Source organism: Labrus mixtus, chromosome 6, assembly GCF_963584025.1.
Source record: "Labrus mixtus chromosome 6, fLabMix1.1, whole genome shotgun sequence".
Lineage (NCBI taxonomy): Eukaryota > Metazoa > Chordata > Actinopteri > Labriformes > Labridae > Labrus > Labrus mixtus.
In genome coordinates, this window is record NC_083617.1 from 4700223 (window position 1) to 4720770 (window position 20548).

The 20548-nt window shown below is 41.4% G+C and overlaps 1 protein-coding gene across 7 annotated transcripts in view; it reads right to left on the reverse strand.

The window, feature by feature from the left end:
• Positions 1 to 20548, reverse strand: part of LOC132975194 (collagen alpha-1(XIX) chain-like) — a 136285-nt gene that overhangs the window by 82780 nt on the left and 32957 nt on the right. For 4 of the 7 annotated variants that reach the window (XM_061039579.1, XM_061039580.1, XM_061039577.1 and 1 more), the window contains exons 11-13: positions 19384 to 19428; positions 6160 to 6213; positions 3573 to 3608 (exon numbers count right to left, since the gene is read on the reverse strand). In XM_061039579.1, the coding sequence (XP_060895562.1) occupies positions 3573 to 3608; positions 6160 to 6213; positions 19384 to 19428 (135 nt within the window). The remainder of the gene's footprint in view (positions 1 to 3572; positions 3609 to 6159; positions 6214 to 19383; positions 19429 to 20548) is intronic. The other 3 variants (XM_061039581.1, XM_061039578.1, XM_061039582.1) reach the window with 3 other exon arrangements.

Sequence of the window (20548 nt, forward strand, 5' to 3'; positions counted from 1 at the left end):
ATTAGACCACCCTCTGTATACCTTTAATCTCAAACAGCCGTCAACTCCCCGACTAAAATGCATAGAGCGTCTGTGTGCATGCGTGTGTGCCCACACATTAACTACACGTGTTGATGGGTGACTATGCAAGCATCTGTGAGTACATGCATCTTCTGTCATGCTGACATGTGTAGCTTCAATTTGTGTGTGCACTGGGATGAGCCCATTCTGGAGGTATGCACTCTGTCCTATGGATTTGGCACAACCACAGAGAAAGCAGGAGTACAGCCAGGCCAATTATAAGACTGAACCACATGGAGTGTGTTGCTGTAGTTCTTCCAGGGTGTCTGTAAATGCAACAAAGTCTGCAGGGACAGGCCAATAAGTGCACATCTCCCCCATGTGGGATACAGCCAGTGACTACCTGTCACCCTCCTCTTCCTCGAGCCTGGATCCCTCCGTCTGCTCTGCCTGGCTGCTCATCCCTATCCTTTTTTGGCGTAAGTGAGGATGCCCGCTGAGCCCTGTCTATCTGCTCCTCGTTTGACCCACTCCCAGGCGATGGTAATGTGTCACAGAGACTGCTCACCTGAGTGCCTCACTTTCCATCTCCGTGGGTTTGAGTTTTACCACATTGTGCAGCGCCGGCTTGGCCCTAAAGGCTGTGATATATTTACAAAAAAAAGCTGCAGTACTGTCGTTTCAGGTCATACCCGAACAGAGAGGTACACACATCTTTCACTCAAGAAGTATGGATACTTGTGTAAAAAAAAAAAAAAAAAAAAAAGTCTCTGGTAAGAACTTATTCACCTTCTGGCCTGAACTGAAAGTGAGAAAGTCCAGGCTCTGACATGTTCTGTTAACAGTAAGAAGAAGCTCTCTGAAAGATGGTTTCACTCACTGTTACTGTGCAAAGATTCCTGAACATCACGTCATACTTGGAAGACTTTTGAACTGAAATTATTGTAACTTCAAATTTAAAAAATATACCTTTAAATATCATGAACATTTTCTTCACTCTGATGAAAAAAAAAAATCAGCTTTTGTTCGATTAATTTAGTTAGAAATTGGGAATGAAGCAATATCAGAGAAAACAGAAGTCAGCGCACTGCTACAGCAGCATACAGATCAACAACAGCCGCCCTTCAGCATAAAGCCTTCATCAGTCTTTCAGTGATGAAATGCAAAAAGGCAGTTATGGTGTTTTCACACATGCACAAAACTCAGGGAATATTTCCCCAAATATTCATAGTGAACCGCTTGCTTGTGCACAAGTGGTTGAACTTTCCCCCCTGCTTTTACCTCAACTTTTTCCAGCTAGCCCCCTAGGAAAACTTGGGGCGGCTGTGGCTCATTGGTAGAAGGGCTCAACTCTCAACTGGAAAGACGAGGGTTCGATTCCCAACTACTAGAGACACATGTTGAAAGGTCCTTGTGCAAGACACTGAACCCCAAATTGCTCCCGCTGCTTCGTCAGCATGAATGTGCGATGTAAAAAGCGCTTAGAGTAGTCACAAGACGAGAAAAGCGCTACACAAACTCAAGTACCATTTACCATTTTTAAATATCTGCATAAAGTCAGGAGAAATGAAACCCGACCCAGCAGGTGGCGGTGATGACGTGTATATCACCTGTGCACAACAGTTCCATCTCAGTCTTTTCTACTCTCTTTTCTGCTCACCAGTACAACACGTTCTTCTCAACTCGTTCATCCAAGCTGTGAAAACACCCAGCAACACATTGAAGCAAAGTCCAAAAATTGTCCTTGTAGTTTCAGAAAAAATGTTGCCAGACTCTGCCGCCACCTTGGATTTCCTCAGCGTCTTTTCAACATCACGTCTTGCCTCCTGACACCCCGGTAACATCAAAAAAGTAAGAAGGTTCTGATGTTTGTGTTCACATAGAGGAAGATAGGTGAACATTTTTAAAAAGTCAACTATGTCGACTTCTCTGGACTCGAGAATGGTTTTTTTTTAAATTCTTCTGGTCTATAAAGAATTTAATGCAGTGACCTTCTCATTCACTGTGAGCCATCCCGACCACTCAGACAGATCTGCTTTCTGTCACCACATTCAGAACCAAACATGGAGACGCAGCGTGAAGTTTTTATCCTCCATGTATCTTAAACAAACTCCCAGAAAACTGCAAGTCGGCTTCAACTCTCCTGTTGACCGCTGCCTTTGATTACATTCTTCTACTAATGTATTTCATAACTATTTGACTTATAAAAAAGCACTATAACCTTTACTCTTTGTTATCACTGTCTTCTTATATTTTAGCTTCTGTTTAAGCTGTTGTTGTATTTTTTATTTTTATTTGATCGTCTTCAGGTTTTAAGGACTTGTTTTAATTACTTTCTTAATGTCCTCGTTTCTTGTTCCCTTTGTCATGGAGCTCAGCAACACATTTATCACATTTCGTCATTCAACTAAGCCCCTCCCTCTCTACCTCTTCCTCCGTCTCCCTGCTCTGGTGATCAGCTGATTCTGGGCGTTTACTCTTTATGTAATAATCCAACCCGATTCTTTATTCAACCAGGAAAAGAAAACTCTTTTTCAAGCGTGCCAAGACAGGCGGCAGCACAATTATCAGAGTTTCACTCAAACAACGAGCAGCCAAACATTCAAACACAAAAATAAATCATTAGGCATTAAAAGACAGAAAATAACAAATCTGAACAGCATATGTTTGTCAAAATCATCAGTTAGAACATCTACAGCCAGATGTGTCCTTCTCCATGTAACGTGTCCAACGAGAGAAGTTTGTTAAGTTTCAACTCTTTTTGTAATTCGCTCCAATTAAAGGGAGCAGAAAACTTAAACTTAAATTCCGCCACAACCTCTCTCAACCAATCATCCTGCCACGGTCAGATTTTAAAACCTGTTCTCTCTCGTCCACAGTCAGTTTGTCATTTCAGAGCGATCGCTGCGCCCCTCCTGCGCCCCGATCATCTTCATTCCAGCTCATCAGAGTTCAGATACCGCCTCAGAAACCCACTCCTCATCACAGCCTGCACCACCACCAGTGTAGTCCATAGGGGGGGTTTCCTATCCTCTGAGTACATGAAGTCGTCATGATGGAGTCTAATCCCCAAAGACTTTGCACATCTATGTCCTAAATTGTTAAATAAATAATTCTTAATCTTAATTAAGTCTCTCCTGATTGAATTGTTATTTAATGTCTGTTTTTGATACTTTTCTTCTTTTTAAACATTGCTAAAAAATTTGGATTCATCTAGGGGTATTCTTATATATTTTTATCGGGTTAATATATATGTATGGGGGGGGGGGGGTAACAAATGTTTCATGTCATGTACGTCTTTGTATCCTGCTACTGGATGCTTTGAATTTCCCTCGGGATCAATAAAGTATCTATCTATCTGATATTTGAATGTTTCATGTGAATCACTTTGAATTTCCTGTTTGTTCAAAATGTGCTTTATGAATAAACTCGTCTTGCTAGTTATTTTTCCGCTTCTGCATCAAAATAAGGACATTTAAAAAAAAAAAAAAAAAAAGTCCTGCTTTCTTTTTTTAGTGTCCTTAGCCACACAGATTGCATAATGAGATGTAAATCAAACAGTGTGAACTTACAGGAAGCCCCGGAGCTCCAGGCAGACCCATGTCACCCTGTGAAGGAACATCATAATTAGTCCAAACTTCACTGAATAACATCGGCCACAGCTACAGATTTAAAACGTCATATTCTGTTATACATGAAGCTTAAAGGCCGGCTGTGATGTTTGTGGTAAAAAAAAAAAGGGGAAGGTCAAGTAAAAAAAAGATTTACTATGCAAAAGCCACAACATATGCACTCTATGCTATGGAAGGCCATTAACTGGTATTTGCAGCGTGTCTTGAAATGTCTGAGGACTTTTAAACCGTCAGATGACTAACAGCTGGGCTGCTGCTATCAAACGTGACAGGCGGTAGAATAAACAAAAGCTCTATTATATCATGTAAAAGCTTTGCACTATTACGATTGGACAGATATGAAAACACTGCTCGGTGACTGTGACATGCCGACAGCCGCTGAAAGTCATAAAAGGAAACAAAGCTGATGTCTTTTGACGCCTGAAGAATCAAGTGTAAGAGATGGTTTCACATGCCTTTTGCTGCCTCTCTCTTTTTTTTTTTTTTTATCTTTTCAGATCAAACTCGTGCATCACTGTCCGGTGTTTTTCTGCAGCACTCTCGCCTTTTTCAAACGCACCGAGTTGAGAAACAGTGGACTTTACAAGCGGGGAACCCTCTTTCATCAGATGTGGATAGAGAGAGGGAGAAAAAAAAAGTGCTTGTAGTTCATATTTCGTTTTGTTGTCTGAATGAATGTCACAGCTAAAATATGCCTGCTATGGGATATTCAGGAGACTCATTACTCTATGCTTCCAAATCTGCCTCCCTCTGTCAGTTTCAATACAAGCAAACGTTAGCTCCCACCTCCAACACCCCCTCCTCACCTCCCCCCCACCCCCACCCCCCTCACCCTCCCATCCGGAAAATAGGATAAAATACCCTGTGATGCTGTGTTGTCTTCACAGAAACACACAGACCTCATTATAACTTCAAGGCTGGCAGACAGAGCATTGCACCTACAATTATGTGGTGAGTTATTCCAAAAGACAACAACGCCACACACACACACACACACACACACACACACACACACACACACACACAAACACACATAAAGCCTCTATACAGCAGGCAAAATGAAAGAGCTGGAGATATGGCAACTAATTACAGGAAAACACATCTCGTCTCCCACATGGAAAATAATCCCGCTGTGGGATGCGAAGAGAAGAAAACTTTTAAAAAGACCAATATTTTCACCAACATCGCAGCAAGAGTTTATCGTATTCATGTCGGCGATGTCGCTGAGCAGACTTTAAAGACGCTGCAGATAAGAGCATGCATCAAACTCCCCTGCAGCTAGTCTAAGACCCCAGGCTCCTGAAACACGGGGAAGCCTACTGTACCGGACATACCTACATGACTTCACTCAGAATAATCAGAATTATTATGATGTGATTCTTACATCCTTCTGGCCATACGATTGTATAACACCTCACTGTTAGAGCAGCACACAGTGACTCATTAAAGAAGTGTTTCTCAATCCTGGTTATGGAGACCCACTACCCCGCATGTTTTAGATGTGTCCCACTTCCAACACACCTGATTCAAATAAATTGGTCATGATCAGAATTCTTGATGAGCTGTTAAACATCTGAAACTTGCAGGGCAGTTATTGAGAAACACTGCCCTAAATTATGCACGGACTCATTTAAAAACTGCCCTACCTCCTGTCAGACGAGGCTGTACCTTACAACATGACTGCTTCTGTGCAGCTGTCGGTCCACTCTGATTTGTTCAGGTTTAATTTGAACTGTTTTAAATTGTACATAGGTTTCTATTATTTTTCCTGCACGAGGTTATGCACGTTTTATTGGTACAGGTTTATTTTGATCTCTGCAGGGGTTTCTTTAAATCTTCATTGGGGTTAATATATAAATATGAAAGGTGGGGCGGTGAGTTTTGGTAGACGTGACTCATGTTTTATGTCATGTGTGTCTTGAAACCACTTAGCAGGAAGTGACTGATCAGCCCCCCAAAAAAAGAAATCTCACAAAATAAGTCGCTCAATTTGTACATGAATCGATTTTTTTCGATTCTTGGTGTCATTCTCATGTTGGACGCTGATTGCTGGCCGTGTGTACTGTATGCATATTCCTGCTGACTGCAAAACAAATGACCCTCTCACAGGGACAATATAAAGACAACCTTGAACCTTGACCTAAGCCATAGTGTGCGATCCACATCTTTACCATAGGCTTTATTCGGCTAATAAAAAGTGCTTAGAAAAGGCAAGGTGAAGTGATTTATGTGGGTATGCTCATTTCAAAAAGCTATCCCCATGAATACAACGTAATCTACACACACAGTGAGCTGGATGTTTTCACTCAGCCGGGATAATGCCTACACGATATGACCATCAGTCGGGTCTTGCTAAGTTATGATAGCAATCATAGCTGCACTTCAAACAGATTGGAAAAACATGTAATTCAGACTCAGATTACAGCTCATGGAAGTGTCTCAAGTGTCTATATTCATTGATAAGAAAAAAAAAAAGAAAACAATGGTTGTGTTTTTTTTTTTGTCCACGTCTTCCTGTATCACTCACTTTTCTTCCTTTAGGACCGACTGGCCCGAGCGGCCCTGGGTCACCTTTCACACCCTGGGAACAAAGAAAATATACAATAAATTGGAGTATATTCTTCTCAGAGAGGATGGCAGGTTTGTTGATGTTTAGGGGGGGGGGGGGGGGGAAGCCAACATTTGTTACTGTATGTCAGTGGGTTGACACTCAGTAGTATCTCATGCAGGTCAGGTGTGAGCCTCCTCATGCCTGTCACAACCAGTCAATGAGAGCAGCAGATAATGTCAATCATCAGACACGCCGCGTGGACCAAATTTAAGCTTAGAGAGAGATTCACAATCAGCTGCTTACACAGTTCCTGCCCTTACCCTTCACTCTGTTTTCCTTCTCTTAGCGGGGACTGTGATTGTCATTGCTTTTACACCTTGAAGCACATGACCTGGGGGGGGGTTGGGGGGGGGGGGGGGGGGGGGGGGGGGGGGTTGGAATCGTACAAACGTGAGCTCTGGGCAAAGTCAATCCTCGCCGGCGCGGTGAAAATGTGAAAGAAGAAGGACAGTCGAGATAAAGAATGATCGCTGATGAATGAGGCTTGACACATATTGACAGGCTAAATTTTGCAGCAATGCCTTGTTAGGTGTGACATATTTGGGCCAGTAGCAGCAAGTCTTTGAAATAGGTTAGCCGGGAAACAAGAAAGATGGGGGGAGCGCGAGCCGTCTGTAAAAAATGACTCAGAAATGCAATCATTTGTCACGGTTAAATTTAGAGTTAGAAGGGCTATTAATAGTGAATTATATATCTGCAGAAGATGATTACCTACCTTTATCACATTAAGTCTGACTGCACCAGAGGCATGACTAATTCATCGCCTCTTCCCCTGCAAGCCCCACGTTGAACATTTAACAAACAGAAGCCAAAGCAGTGATGGTGTCAAATGATTTCCCCTATGCTAATGGCAGCTAATGCAGCTATAAGTTGCACTTATTGTGACATGATTGTTCTCCCATTTGTGTCACTCTATGTAAGTCCTCGGGCCCACGCACGGCGTCATAATAGGGCAGCTGTGTCATACTCATAGCTACACATGAGAGGCCAATACTTTATTTAAAATCGACGGGCTAAACACATTAGCGGGGCGATCTGACAGAAGGGGATCCAGAAGCAGTCATTAGCAGAGCTGCGGTGGATATGAAGGAGCATCAGGACGTAAACAACTTCATGTTCTGTCCATGACCAAAGTGTATTTCATTCAACCTGCAGGGTCTAAGAACATGAAGAGCATTAAAAGAAACCTGACATTAAAGGCTTTATATGTGATGTTTTGATCCAGCAGATGTCGCCCTTGAGCACCAGCATGAAACCAAAACAACTCGCGCTGCATTGTTGTGTTAGCATGCTAATGCTAGCGATCTTTATTATGCTCGTATCTTCACACTGCATGTAAATTTACCTGAAATGAGCGTGATCTAGAAACACAGTTAAGCAGTGAGTACAGTATGTTATTCTTCTTTTCTCTAGTCCCTCAATTAAACAACTTTTATACACGAGGGGAGGAGTCAGCCTGCCATCCCGGCGATGTAAACAAAGTGAAGATAGGACTCTGAAAACTCTGAAAACATCACAGACAGCGGGACTCGGGTGTTACACCCATTGTAGACAGTCATGACTCACAGAGTTATTTTCAGAGGATATACTTGATTTATATTATATTTAAGTGTGAAAAATCACAAATAAAGACTTTAAAGTGCCTTCCCAGAAATTAAGAAGTGATCTACTACTACTTAATTACTTTAACTATACTTTTATGTTTACTGAACTTATGTTTTAGTATATTTTGTATTATAATGGATTAAGGCAGCTGCATGGTGGTGCAGTGGTTTGCTATGTTGCCTCACAGCGATGAGCTTCCTGGTTCAAGTCCCCGTCTGACTAGAGCCTCTATATGTGGGGAGTTTGCATGTTCTCCCCGTGCATGTGTGGGTTCTCTCCGGCTTCCTCCCACAGTCCAAAGACATGCTCGTTAGGTTAACTGGTGACTCTAAATTGTCCGTAGGTGTGAATGTGGGTGTGGCTGATTGTCTGTCTCCACATGTCAGCCCTGTGATTGGCCAGAGAACAGTCCAGGGTGTAACCCCGCCTCTCACCCACTGACAGCTGGGATCAGCTCCAGCGATAAAGAAAATGAATGGATGAATGGATGGCTGTATTAAGATTGCACACTTAGTCATCATTTAGTGATCATGAGCACAGCAACCAGTTTCAGAAACCAACAACACATAAAAAGATCAACACATTAAGGTTAAACTGGTTGATTCTGTACGTTTCATATAGAAGGTTAAACCTGTTAAATGAAGGCTCTAAAGCACTATTCATACAGGTGCTACATCATGAAACCACATCTTCTGCTTAGGGCTGTCAGCTTCAATAAGAACTACTAATTAATGCTCTAAAAGTTTAGTTATGAATCATCATCAACACTTCTTTATGTTTTACATCATTGTAGCAGGATGAGCTTCGCCTGCAGACACAATACAGAGGAGATGACAGGGCACTGTTTTGATGCTTTCAGAAATGTGAAGACAGTGAGCTAATATTCCCATGGCAACCGTACTTATCAGTAAACAAATGTAGGTCAGTCAGAAGCTCCGTCAATCATACTGTACTGGATCCTGTCTTACAGTGAAGTTTCTGAGCATCATCGCTGGCTAATCTGTGTGCCAGAAAAATGTGTTCTGCTGGTAAATATTCTGAGTACCACGGTCAAAAAAAGGGTTGGTTTCACATAAAAGATTATGAATTCATCAAACTTTTCAAAATGTTAACAAATCTATTTCTAAACTCAGTATGGGTGTGCCTGTGGTTGTTACTTTAGCATCACTACAGACTGGGTTTGCTAACAAAATTAAAAATCGAAGTTTCTTTGATAAAAAGTTTGTCTTGGCTGCGAGATTATTCAGGGGATGTTTTGGTTTTTGTGTCAGGACCTGTCGGAGCTGCACAGCATCTGGACCTGTCTGTAGTCACGCACAAAACAAGAAACCAGCAGAATTAAAAGCGAGTGCTGAATATGTTTGGCTGAAGATTTTTTTTTGGCAGTCTTGCAAAATGTTTGCATAAAAACCGACTCAAAAAACGGAAGATTCACAATTAACCAGTTTCTCTATCACGTCTTGTTTTTCCATCCTACATCTGTTACTGTGAACCAGCCTCTCTAAATTAACTTCGAGTCGCTGCTGTGATTAAAAGTATTTAGTGTTCTTGCACGAACACTTGCTTGTCAAATATCAAAGCTTCATAATGTCAAATCAAATTTTACTTTTTCACCCTGCGCAGAAGTTAAAACATTTTTAACTCTGAGGCGGCGCTCTGTGACATCACCTCCGGGGATGTAACAAATGTTGAAGCTGTGGAATTTAATTGTTGTGTTTGATGGCAGCAACATGTTGTAAAGAAGTGTGGACTGTAGCAACGAAAGTCACAAATATACAGTTGCTCTTAAACACAATATAGCAGCAGGAAATATAGAACTAATTTAAGAATGTAAAAATAGAATAGAGATGATAAAATAAGCAGTAAGTACCAAGTAGGACAAGATTAATAAGATATGTACAAAGCGCAGCAACTTAAAGATATAAACAATATTTACAATTAGTGTATTAATAAGGCTCAATATGAACAAAAACGTTGACCAGTTTGCACGATTAGACAGATTGCAGTGTCCAGGTGTCTGATTCTCAAAGGGGGTGAGTTATAGACACCACAAAGAATCTGAGGATTTTATCATCTACTGTATAGAATATAAGATACGGAGAACTTGAAGAAATCTCTGTATGAAAGGAACAAGGCTAAAAAAAAACAATGTCGGGTGGCCGTGATCTTCATGTCCTCAGACGACCCTGCGTTAGAATCAGACACTATTCTGTCCCGGACGAGAGACTTCCAAACACCCATCGTGTTTTTAATTTTTTGGAAACGAGGTTTTTTATTTTCAAACCATGCAGTTAAAAAAAAAAATTAGGTACTTCTTACCAAACTGAGGATTAAACACACTGTTTAGAGACTACCATCGTTGCATCCACACGAGCAGTAATTGCATGAAACAAGTCGTTTTAATTCTCAAACACTGTGAAATAAATAATCTTATTTAAAGAAGACACTTTAGGTCTAATGGGTTGTTGTTTTTTTTGCAGTTGTTTATAACTATAACATTACAGTCTCTACTGACCAGCAGTAAATTATTAAATTATGAAGCATGTTGATTGCTGTCAAGAAGAGTCTTTCTGAGTTAGGAAATATTTAATGACCTCTTCAGGGAGAAGATTCTGTTGTTGTTGTTTTGTTTTAACATCCTATCTTCCACACCATTGCCTAGTTCAGACGCAGCCCTCCTGCCTCACGGACTCGGTCCTGAGCCCACACAGGCCCAATTCAGTCGCTCGGCGGCATGGAGGGATATGAAGACCGGAGGGGCTGGGATATATTGTGAGCCGTTTGTTGCACGCTGTGGGCTTTTGTTGCATTTTTACAGGAGAAGGAGGAAGGAGGCTGGGAACAGGCTCGTTGCCGGCTGTGTGGCTGTCGCTCCTGCAGCACGAGGTCAGAACACTGTGGGGAGCTGTGTACACTCGCCTGCTAATTACACACACCACTGTGTCTCGTCACTCCTGCAGCGGCGGGGGCCACAAGACCAATCTGGCAAACTCCCCAGCACAGGACGACTGAAAGGGCGAGCAAATAAAACCGAGCCAGAGGAGCGGGGATGTACAAATGCGGTCTAATTAGGTTTACTTATACCTTTAAACCAACCAGAGCAGCTGCAGGTCACTGCCCCCAGTCTGACAGGAGGTGGAGCGATTGCAGGTTTTTAGTTACTGAGCACAATTTAATCATCACCAAACTGGGTCCGGTCTATTGGGGCGAGACTGGATTTAAAAATGGTAGATGTATTAAGTATTCAGAGCATTCTGGTGGGGGAAATGTTGTAATACTGAATGACAGTTCCTTTAAAGCTCTGCGGAATAGGATCTCGAGGTAACATCGATACCTTGAGGGCTGGCCTACAAATGCCAGAGAGGTTAGAGCAGGAAATGCCTTTTGTGACTTTCCATTTGCTCAGCGCCACACCAACATATACAGTGTGGAATACTACCAAAGGACTAGAGACTACAAGCCAGAAAAGGTAGCTTAGCATGTGTATCACTTAATGTTATTACCGAGGTAACCTCAACACAGGGCCGTGGTGTGAGGATATCGGAGTACGGCACACTGTCAGAGATCCCCCCCCCCCCCCCCCCCTCGTGCGGAGAATATCGTGTTCTATCGGTGTTGCTTGACTTCTTCTTTCTACGACACTTCACTGAACATCATGTATCCACAAATGTAACTTGGATCGGCCCGCAGGATAACACTCCTGTGTGTGCACTCCTCCCGTCCCGCGGGACGTGTATCTGGAAAACGATACCAGATCACATGCTCATAGATAGCATTCTGGCGTCTCAGGTGTCTCCTCGAGCCTTAAATAACACACTCGCTATAAAAATGGAATATGAGCTAATTGCAGTAAAGGGACAGGTCGGGTAATACACTCTGGTATTCATGGTAAATAGGCTGACTGAATTTGTAAACCAAGTTTATTTCTGTGATACATTGTTTTTATGAATATTATACTTTTTTATTTTCTATTTTTACCTTCCCTCTCAGGATTTATGCCAAACTATCCTTTTTTTTATACTCATTTACTCCATTTTGTGCGTTTATATTTAATATAGCACATGTCATATTTATTATAAATATTGTAAGCTTTACCTTCTGTTTGTACTTTTTGCACCTGGCTCTGAAACTCACATTTCTTTTAAATAGACAAAAGGAGTCCTCAGATTAATAACTGGTGATAGATTCAGCACTCATCGCTGTGAGCTGTATGAGAAGGTCGGTCGGCCTTCTCTTGAAGAGCGACGCAACAAGCGTTGGTTTTTATATCTTTTCAAGGCCCTTAATGGAAAACTTCCAGCTTATGTCACAGACCTGTTGGAGGGGAATCCGGGCAGCTACAGTACATGACACGATCTTCTGATTGGCTCGTTCTTAAATTCCCTCGAGCTTTCACTGAACTCGGTAAATCTGCATTTTCTTTTGATGCCCCCAAATTTGATGGAAAACCCTCGAGTAGACTCTAAAGATCGGAGTTTGCAGAGTTTAGGAATTTGATTTCTAGCCAATTTGTTTCAAATTGTAACAGTTTTAATGGATCTCAGTGGTTTTTGTTAATAGGTTATAAGTCTTTGTTGTTGTTTTAATGTGCTTGTAATCTCAACAGCTTTGAAAATGAGGTAAAACCTAAATGTCCTTTAAAGAATAAATAAAGGTTTGAATTGAATTCCAACCACTAATTGTTTAAATTAAATATCAGCTATATTTCTAATGAGAGCATTTAATTAAGTTTTTGTCAGTTTCAGTGTGGATTTATACAATTATTTTTAAAGAGAACTCTAATCCAACCTCAGATGTTTGCCCATTATCCTCATGAATTTTAAAAAAATACTGTTTTTGGGAAAGTTAGTTGCAGATTTACATTTCAGTTAAACATATATTTAAGTAGAGCTGATGTAGAAATTAGAGAAATAGTTATAAATCTATACTAACATGATCCACTGTCACAGTAACCACGGTTTTACAGACAACAAAAAAAAGGACATGTCTGTATTAGAGTCACATTACATGTACAGTCTGGGTCCTTTAAATAACATCTCCTGGACTTTTAAGTCCCCGGGAACTGATTACTGCAGGTGATTAACCGGCAACACCGTCAGCCTTATTGCGGTCGTATTTCACTGATGAGGCTCAACGTCATCCACCCCCACTTCTGGAGGCACTGGGGATACTGGTTTTTAACCCATTAATCCAGTGGTGGCCGATGTTCACTGATGAGGCGTGGGGCCATGTTAGCTCACGTCTTTTATTCCAGTGTCCTGCTTTCATATTAATCTAAATCAAATGCAAGGGGTCGGGTCATGAATTCAAATAAATCACAGAAAACAGCACAAAAGCTGGGAGGAGTACTAATGAACAGCCCATCACAGCTTGATTTATGCTGTAATTTTAGAGGTAAGGAGACTGTATTGGAGCTGAGATTTCTAGGCTTTCAAGGGTACATGAAGGGAAAATGTAATGTGTTGGATCATTGTGCACCAATGAGCTCAGCAGAGTCCACATCATGCAGTCCTCTGCAGCTGTGTAGCTCTTTCTAGTTCTGTCTTTTGCCGTGTCGAGTTTGCAATCCTGCTGACTACCAGTGCAGTAATTGAGCTCTCAGTAATGTTGAATGTTGTGAAGTACGAACCCACAGCCTCAGACTTATTGCCGAGAGTAGCGCTACCCACCTCCACTGGTCACTTTTTAATTGAGGAGTCTTTTCAATCAACCCAGCACTCCACAAGGTTTATTTACTTCATCAGTAGACCACTGTTTTCTTTGAATGCATGATTATGACCTAATGAGGGAGAAAAGCTGTCAAAATGACACCGTCAGCCTGGTCCGCATCATTATGTATCCATGCGGGCTATCTAAGCACGATGACTCACCCGCAGTACACAATGATGACACATCTCTAGGGTGAATCAGGTCACCTGCACTGGGTGATGATGGTGGCTGCAATTGTGGCCATGACAACACATATCTCAGTATTTTGAACTTGTATACTGGTCGCGACGGTGTATAGATTTTAGGGTATTCTGAACAGACATGTATCGTACTTTGCAACATTTAGAAAACTATTTTTTTTACTGCTTCAAAATGTTTTGATGGTACTGTGACTTGCAATATGGAGAACGGCCCCTCTCTCTTCCAGTCCCACTCCATGCCACAAACACTTGTTTTTGCATAAAGCAACTTGGGTTGAGCTGGAACTACCTAACGCAATATGTGAGTAACATCCTCAGGCCGTGATGGAAACATGTCTACGGTGATATGACAGAGAAATTACAGCACAAGTGGTAAAAAAAAGAAGAAGCGTTTTGTGCACATTTTGCTTCTAAACTTCATCCACTGCTGACTTTCCTATGACCTAATTTAGCCAAGATGTGTCACTGAATGGCATCACTCGGTGTGTAGCACAAAGACAGGACCATTGGGGTGTTTAATACACGTTAGCTATACAGAGAAAGCTCTGGTGACTCTCCTATGTCTTGGTTACAGGATTTCCAGCAAAACAAAACACAGCAACATATCTCTTTCACTTTTGATTTAACTGCACTGTCTGTTTTTGTGCCAAGCAAGGCTAAACACATTCCCGAGCCATCCATTCCTATTCTAAATGGCTGTCTTCAAAGCTCGACAAACAAGCCCTGCAAGAAGCAATGCTTCACAAACGCAGTCCCCATCTCTCAAACTTTCCTTTGTTTTCACATCCCTCAAAGAATTGGGGCACAATATAATAAATCCCTGGAGGGTAGAAATAGTGAGTCAAGTGAGCGTGACCGAGGAAAGCCAGACCAACCAACATGGGATGCACAGAGATCAAAAACAAGTCTCCTCTCCTGATACCCTTCGATGAAAACAGATTTTTGTCCCGTAGCGTCAGAGATGTAACCTCACTGCTTTCTGAAGAGACATTTTGAAGCACAAAGATGCTGCTGACTATATTGGAAACACTATCTCAACCTAACTTCATCAATCAAAAAACAGGCAAAGAGGTAGAGCTGAGACGGGCCTTAGGTCTCCAGGCAACCGGCTACAACATGTCCACTTGTCAGTCCACTCAGCTTCATCCCTAGCTATGCTAATTCATGAATAAATCTACATGTTATGTTTAAAAAAAAATGAAAAAAGGATTCTAAAGTTCTAAAACAATTCAGCCCTGTAGAGTTTGAGCCAATTAAGAAAATAGCAATTGATACCAAACGTTAATGTCTGCTGTAACATTTCAATATGACACCTCATGGTGATTCCTTGCATTTTAAAGCGAGCCTCAAGTGAAAACTCGAATAGCCACACTTTTTCCACTTCCATATTGTCTTAATTTTTCAACACTAGAGGTTGCTACACCAGCAGGGATGGGTGTTGTTAGGATTTTATCAATACAAATATCAATACAGATACTGTGTAAAGGTACAGATACTTATCAATACTTTATCACTGTCTATTAATTGTGAACTGGAGGTGAGTGCTTAGAAAATGTACCGGGAAAGCGAGCCGCAACTTTTTGATCAAAACTATTTAAAACGTTTTTCATGGGTAGAAATAGCTGCGGCTGTAATTAAGTGACTGGTCAGCTGTTTTGCCAACAGCCAAAGCTAAAGGAAAGCCCTCCAGAATCTTAAAGGGGACATACTGGATTTTGAAAAATCCACTTTTACAGTTTGTTTGAACATATATTTGTGTGTGAGTGTCTACAGACCAACAAAATGTGAAATAAACCCATCCAGTCCTTTGTTTGTGGTCCGCATAAGTCTGACAACACAGAGGAAAATGCTCAGTTTCAAATTTGCTCTCCTTGTGATGTCACAGTGGGATTCTGGTAAAAAAAAGAAATCCCCTCTCCTGCCCTAATATCTCCACCCATGGACTCCACACCCAGCCTAGAACAGAACTTTTGCGCAGATCCAACATTATTATTCTCTCTACAGAGGAGTGATGTCTACCTGGAAAATTCAGGGGGGGGGGGGGGGGGGGGTCATTACATTTAAAGAGACACACACACCAAAACGGAGCGTTCTGAGAGAGCTGGTTTATACAGGGTCACAAACCTCCTCTGGTGCTTGATTCATGTTATATTTTGACCAACGCACAGCACAGATGTTTCATTTAGACCACAGGGGGACTGTTTGAAAAGGTGGAGGAGGGGGATAATATGTCCTCTTTAACATGAAAAGCAGATAGGACCACCACTTGGTCAATGTTTCTTTATTTGTCTCCCTCTAGAGAAATTTGTCTCGGATACGGGAACCAATAACATACAGGGACCAAAAATAACCAGCTCTTGATACTCATCCTTACATCATCGACATACTGATGAGAATCTTCTTTCTGGTAACCGGATGTTTCCAGACTACTATACCACAATGCCTTCCACACACAAACACACAAAGCAAAGGGTGGCAGCCTCTTAGCAGGCCCTCGCTCTAATGCTGCCAACTTAGCGACTCACTACACATTTCAGACAGCCCCTTGTGACGCTAAATCCCCAAAAGCAACAAATCTGTAAAACTACTCACGGCCATGAACACAATGTCAAGCTTACTTGTTTGGTGACAAATAGAGCAAGGTGGGACTCCCTGTACTGATATGCAAATTAGCAAATGACATCAACCGGTTGCTTCTTGGAAAGTTTAAAGCAGCTGCCTTTCTTGGAAAAGAGAACTCAACAGTCTCAGTGAACAAGCTCCCAGCTGTTTCCAGTTTGTAGACCATGAATGTCCAGTCAACTGGAGCCAAGGGGGGGCAACCAGTGAGCAGAGAAGGAAGCGCTCGCTCTCAGCTCTGTCACTCTTTTCCTCTTGATTGCTGCAGCGCCGGTAGCAATCAATGAAAAAAATAAAAAATAAAAAAAAACTATGTACACCCCCGTCACAGTTTGTGTATAATATTATGACAACAAATCAGTCATTCCTTGATGAGGTGGGAGTTAATTTCCAGTTTGGTGGTCTCGCTACTCCTTCAGATTTCTATGTAAATAAACTTGATCATGTCATTCATATGCAAATGTCCGCATGACGTCAACTGGCTTTTCAAGCTGCCAATTGTTACTTACTCTGGTACAAGACAGGCAAAGGAGGTGGTGAGAAAACAGACTGACGCTCGAGTTTTGAACCTGCCATGTAACATTTATACACGGCGTCTTTTTATGTGTAAATGAGGGAAATACTGAGGGCACTTGATGACAGAGAGAGGAAATCAATGTGGAACAATCAGAGCACAGAAACTTTTGTGTGAGCTGATTATTCTGAATTCATCAGCTCCTCTAGTCCTGATTGATGAAGAGTACAGTAACATTAGGTGTGTTTTCACACATGCACACCTGACAGACAGACATCTTCCTATGTTTCATATTCAGATCTGTTCCTCACAGTGGGAAGTTTCCCTGTCTGACAGGAGCAGAATCCCAACTTGAAAGGATTGATTTTTCTACCTGAATGATGTCTGGACTCCACTCAAACGTTTCCTTTTGGTTCCTTTTATTTTGAAATCAGTTTTTCAATAGTTACTTTTTCAGTAAGGTTAGTTGGTTTCACCAAATATGGCAACCGCAGGGACAGAAAGAGAGACAGAGTCCGACCATAAAATTCAAGTTTTTTGCCTTCATAGAAATGTTTTTGAAGTCATTCGCGGTATCAATGAATGAATTGAAAAGAACATATTGGCAAGCAGAGAAAGGGGCAGCTTCTTCATGTGGACCACCATCGCACCGGTTGGCACCGGTCACAAGATTTTAAAGTCATCATCCCCGTCTGCTCACTCACTGTGAACTCTCCTGAATAGTTCCTTCTGCATTCACACATCGGCTCACCACGACTTCACACAGTATATTTATTAAAGGGGCTGACAGGAAGAGACAGAGTAAAATCTGAGTGGAAAGTTCTGCTGTTTGCGCTCACCCAGAAAGTTTCAGGACATTTTTCCTAAAAACACCATCAGCTACTTCTTCCACCTTGAAGTCACAAGGAGCTGCACCATTAACTATTAGCTTAAGTAATGCTGTTGTTGCAAAATGTGAATATATATAAAATTACTTCTTTACATTCTGATATGGTTGTTATCTAAAATCAAACTCTTTCAAACGAACGTGTGTTTTACAATCATAAAACTCAAAACCTACACAACTCAATATCTACATGAAAAATTTTAAATTGCAAAAAGGACATCTATTACATTTTATGGTTTCTAATCCCCTTCTTCCTCTCTCACATAGATCAACAAAGGACGAACTTCATCGTCCTATAATTGAATGTAGACATCAAAACAACCAAGCATTAAAAGGAGCTCATTACCCTCTGATGAAGGGATTCTTCTATAAACCCGTCCTGCTTTTGTCACTGCACTTTTAGAGAGTTTTCAAAGAGCAACCCCTCTGCATGTGCTAAATAGTTTGAGATACTTCTACTTCGAGCATGGGCGGTTGTAGGCAGGGGCCAACAAGGGCCAGTGCCGCTGTAACACTGAGCTTGGTCCTCCCTGTGGCCACCCCTCCAAAAGGAAGAGCCCCCCTAATAACAATATACACAGTATTTGACTCAACAACAGGACTCACAATCTAGTATTAAATACTGTTACTGACACAAATATAAATCATGGTATTTAATGATGTGTGCTATTATATGGCATAAATATATATTTTTTAAAGCGATCATCTTTGTCTATTTTTCACCTGGGTTTAATGTTCCCCTCTGACAAAACAACTGGCCCCAGTTCGGCCCCCTCAGTAAAAAGTGGTCTAGAACCGCCACTGAATTCGAGTACAGCAGAAGCTCAATACTCTTTTCATGTTTCCTTGTTTTCTTTACTGATTTCTCCCCCGAGTCCCCGTTAGAGCAAAGTGTAGGTCCAGAGCCTGCAGAGAGGTTGATTTCTGCGGCAGCTGTTTGTCTGCTCAGAGGGCTGATGGTGATGAAAAGGAGTCCCTTTATTGAGCCACTTTTTTAACTGACCATCTGCACAGCTAACATCTACTGAGACTGTCCCATTGAGGGCAAACAAAACGCAGCACAACATAAAGCAGCCTTTGATTTAACGCTTTTAGAGGAACGTGCACTTGTTTTCCCCGTGGTTAAAACAACTTCACTAACACGGTGAGAGGAAGGGAATTCATTTCTAATGCTTCTGCAAGAACGCTCATCTGCCAGTGCTTCTTTATGCATGATGTACATTAGTTTCATCACTGCAGCCGGATTTAAAAGCATGCAATAAAGTTTGACCTGGAATGACATTAGAAGGGCCTTACAGTAATTTGAGAAATTAGTTTTAGTCCATTAGTATGCCGAGCCTATGGTAGGATACATATCAATTATTTTCACTGCAGAAGGACACTGCGGGCTGGAACACACTTAGATCTTCTTCAGATATGACAGCCACCTGCAAACAGCCACACAGAAAAAAAAAACGCTCTTCGGCCTGACCCCCCCCCCCCCCCCCCCCTCCCCAGGGCATCTCACAGAAAATGAAAAGCCTATAAGAATTGATTCCCTGACGAAACGAGATCTGGCTGATGTGCCATGTATGGAATATATGTCTGCTGGAGATAGTACTACTTACCTTCTCCCCATCGATCCCCCTTTGCCCTTCTGATCCAAGTTCCCCCTGCAATCACAAGATGGAAAGTTAAAAGGTGAAGAACGGACTCTTGAAAAGTTCGGATTTCATTTTTTTTCTCACTTTGACACCAACTTGGTCACAGTTTTTTTTTATTAGATTTTTTGGTTAGTGTTGAAGATCCAAAACTAGAAAAAGGAGAAATGCTATCAGTGTAAAAGGTTGTTGTGTAGAGTGTTTTACTTATTGAATAGGTTAAGGTAGTGATTTTTAAAGGGGACTGCTTGGACACCTAAGGGTACTCTGAAGGGCTGCAGGGGTTATTTAACAAACTGCAAAACCTCTTTTCCTAGCAAGCGGATTTTTCTCATTTCTAGCCAAAATCATCTTTAAAAAAATGTCCATTAAACTTTTGCAGACCGATTCTGCGGAGGCGATCTTGTGATGTTGTCTTGTCTTAGCAAACCTCATCTAATTTAGCTCAATCTTTTATTTGCTTGTTTGTCTATTTTTTCTCTCTCTCTAGTAATTTTTTGATATTTTTTAATTAATTCTGAACGCACACTTTATCTCTCCCGCACTGTATTTAGTTCTTTATGTTTATATTTCAAACTGAAAACTGACAATGCTCTGTAATATTGTTGCTGTCCAAATTCTAAAATAAAGCATTCAAAAAAACAAAAACAAAAAATCCATTATTTTTACCAGCGTCTGGTTGTAATGCCATACTTCCGCCAGATAGTGGCACATTTGAAATTTTGTATGATGTTTATGATTGCACAAAGCCAGTTTGAATGGTGGCTGACAGACAACAAAAAGAAGAAAGTTTTCTCTTTGTAACATGGAAGCAATACAACTGAAAAAGCAAAAACAGAAAATAAGGCACCAGGTGAATGAAATCAGCGCTTTTCAGCTACAAGGTTGTGTTTTTAGTAATCATCCACTGATGGTGCAGTGCTTCATTGTACCTCTTTATACAAAAGAAGGTTTATATTGAGAGTAATTCAATCGCAGCCCTCACTCAAATGTTGCAGCCGTAAAACATGAATCCTTATAAACGTGCAAATCTGAGCAACACAGCCGATCACACAACTGCAGGAATGTGTCCAGTCTGAGACAATCACCAACACAGATGCCACCATGGCCTCATAGACTCCTACATGCGCTA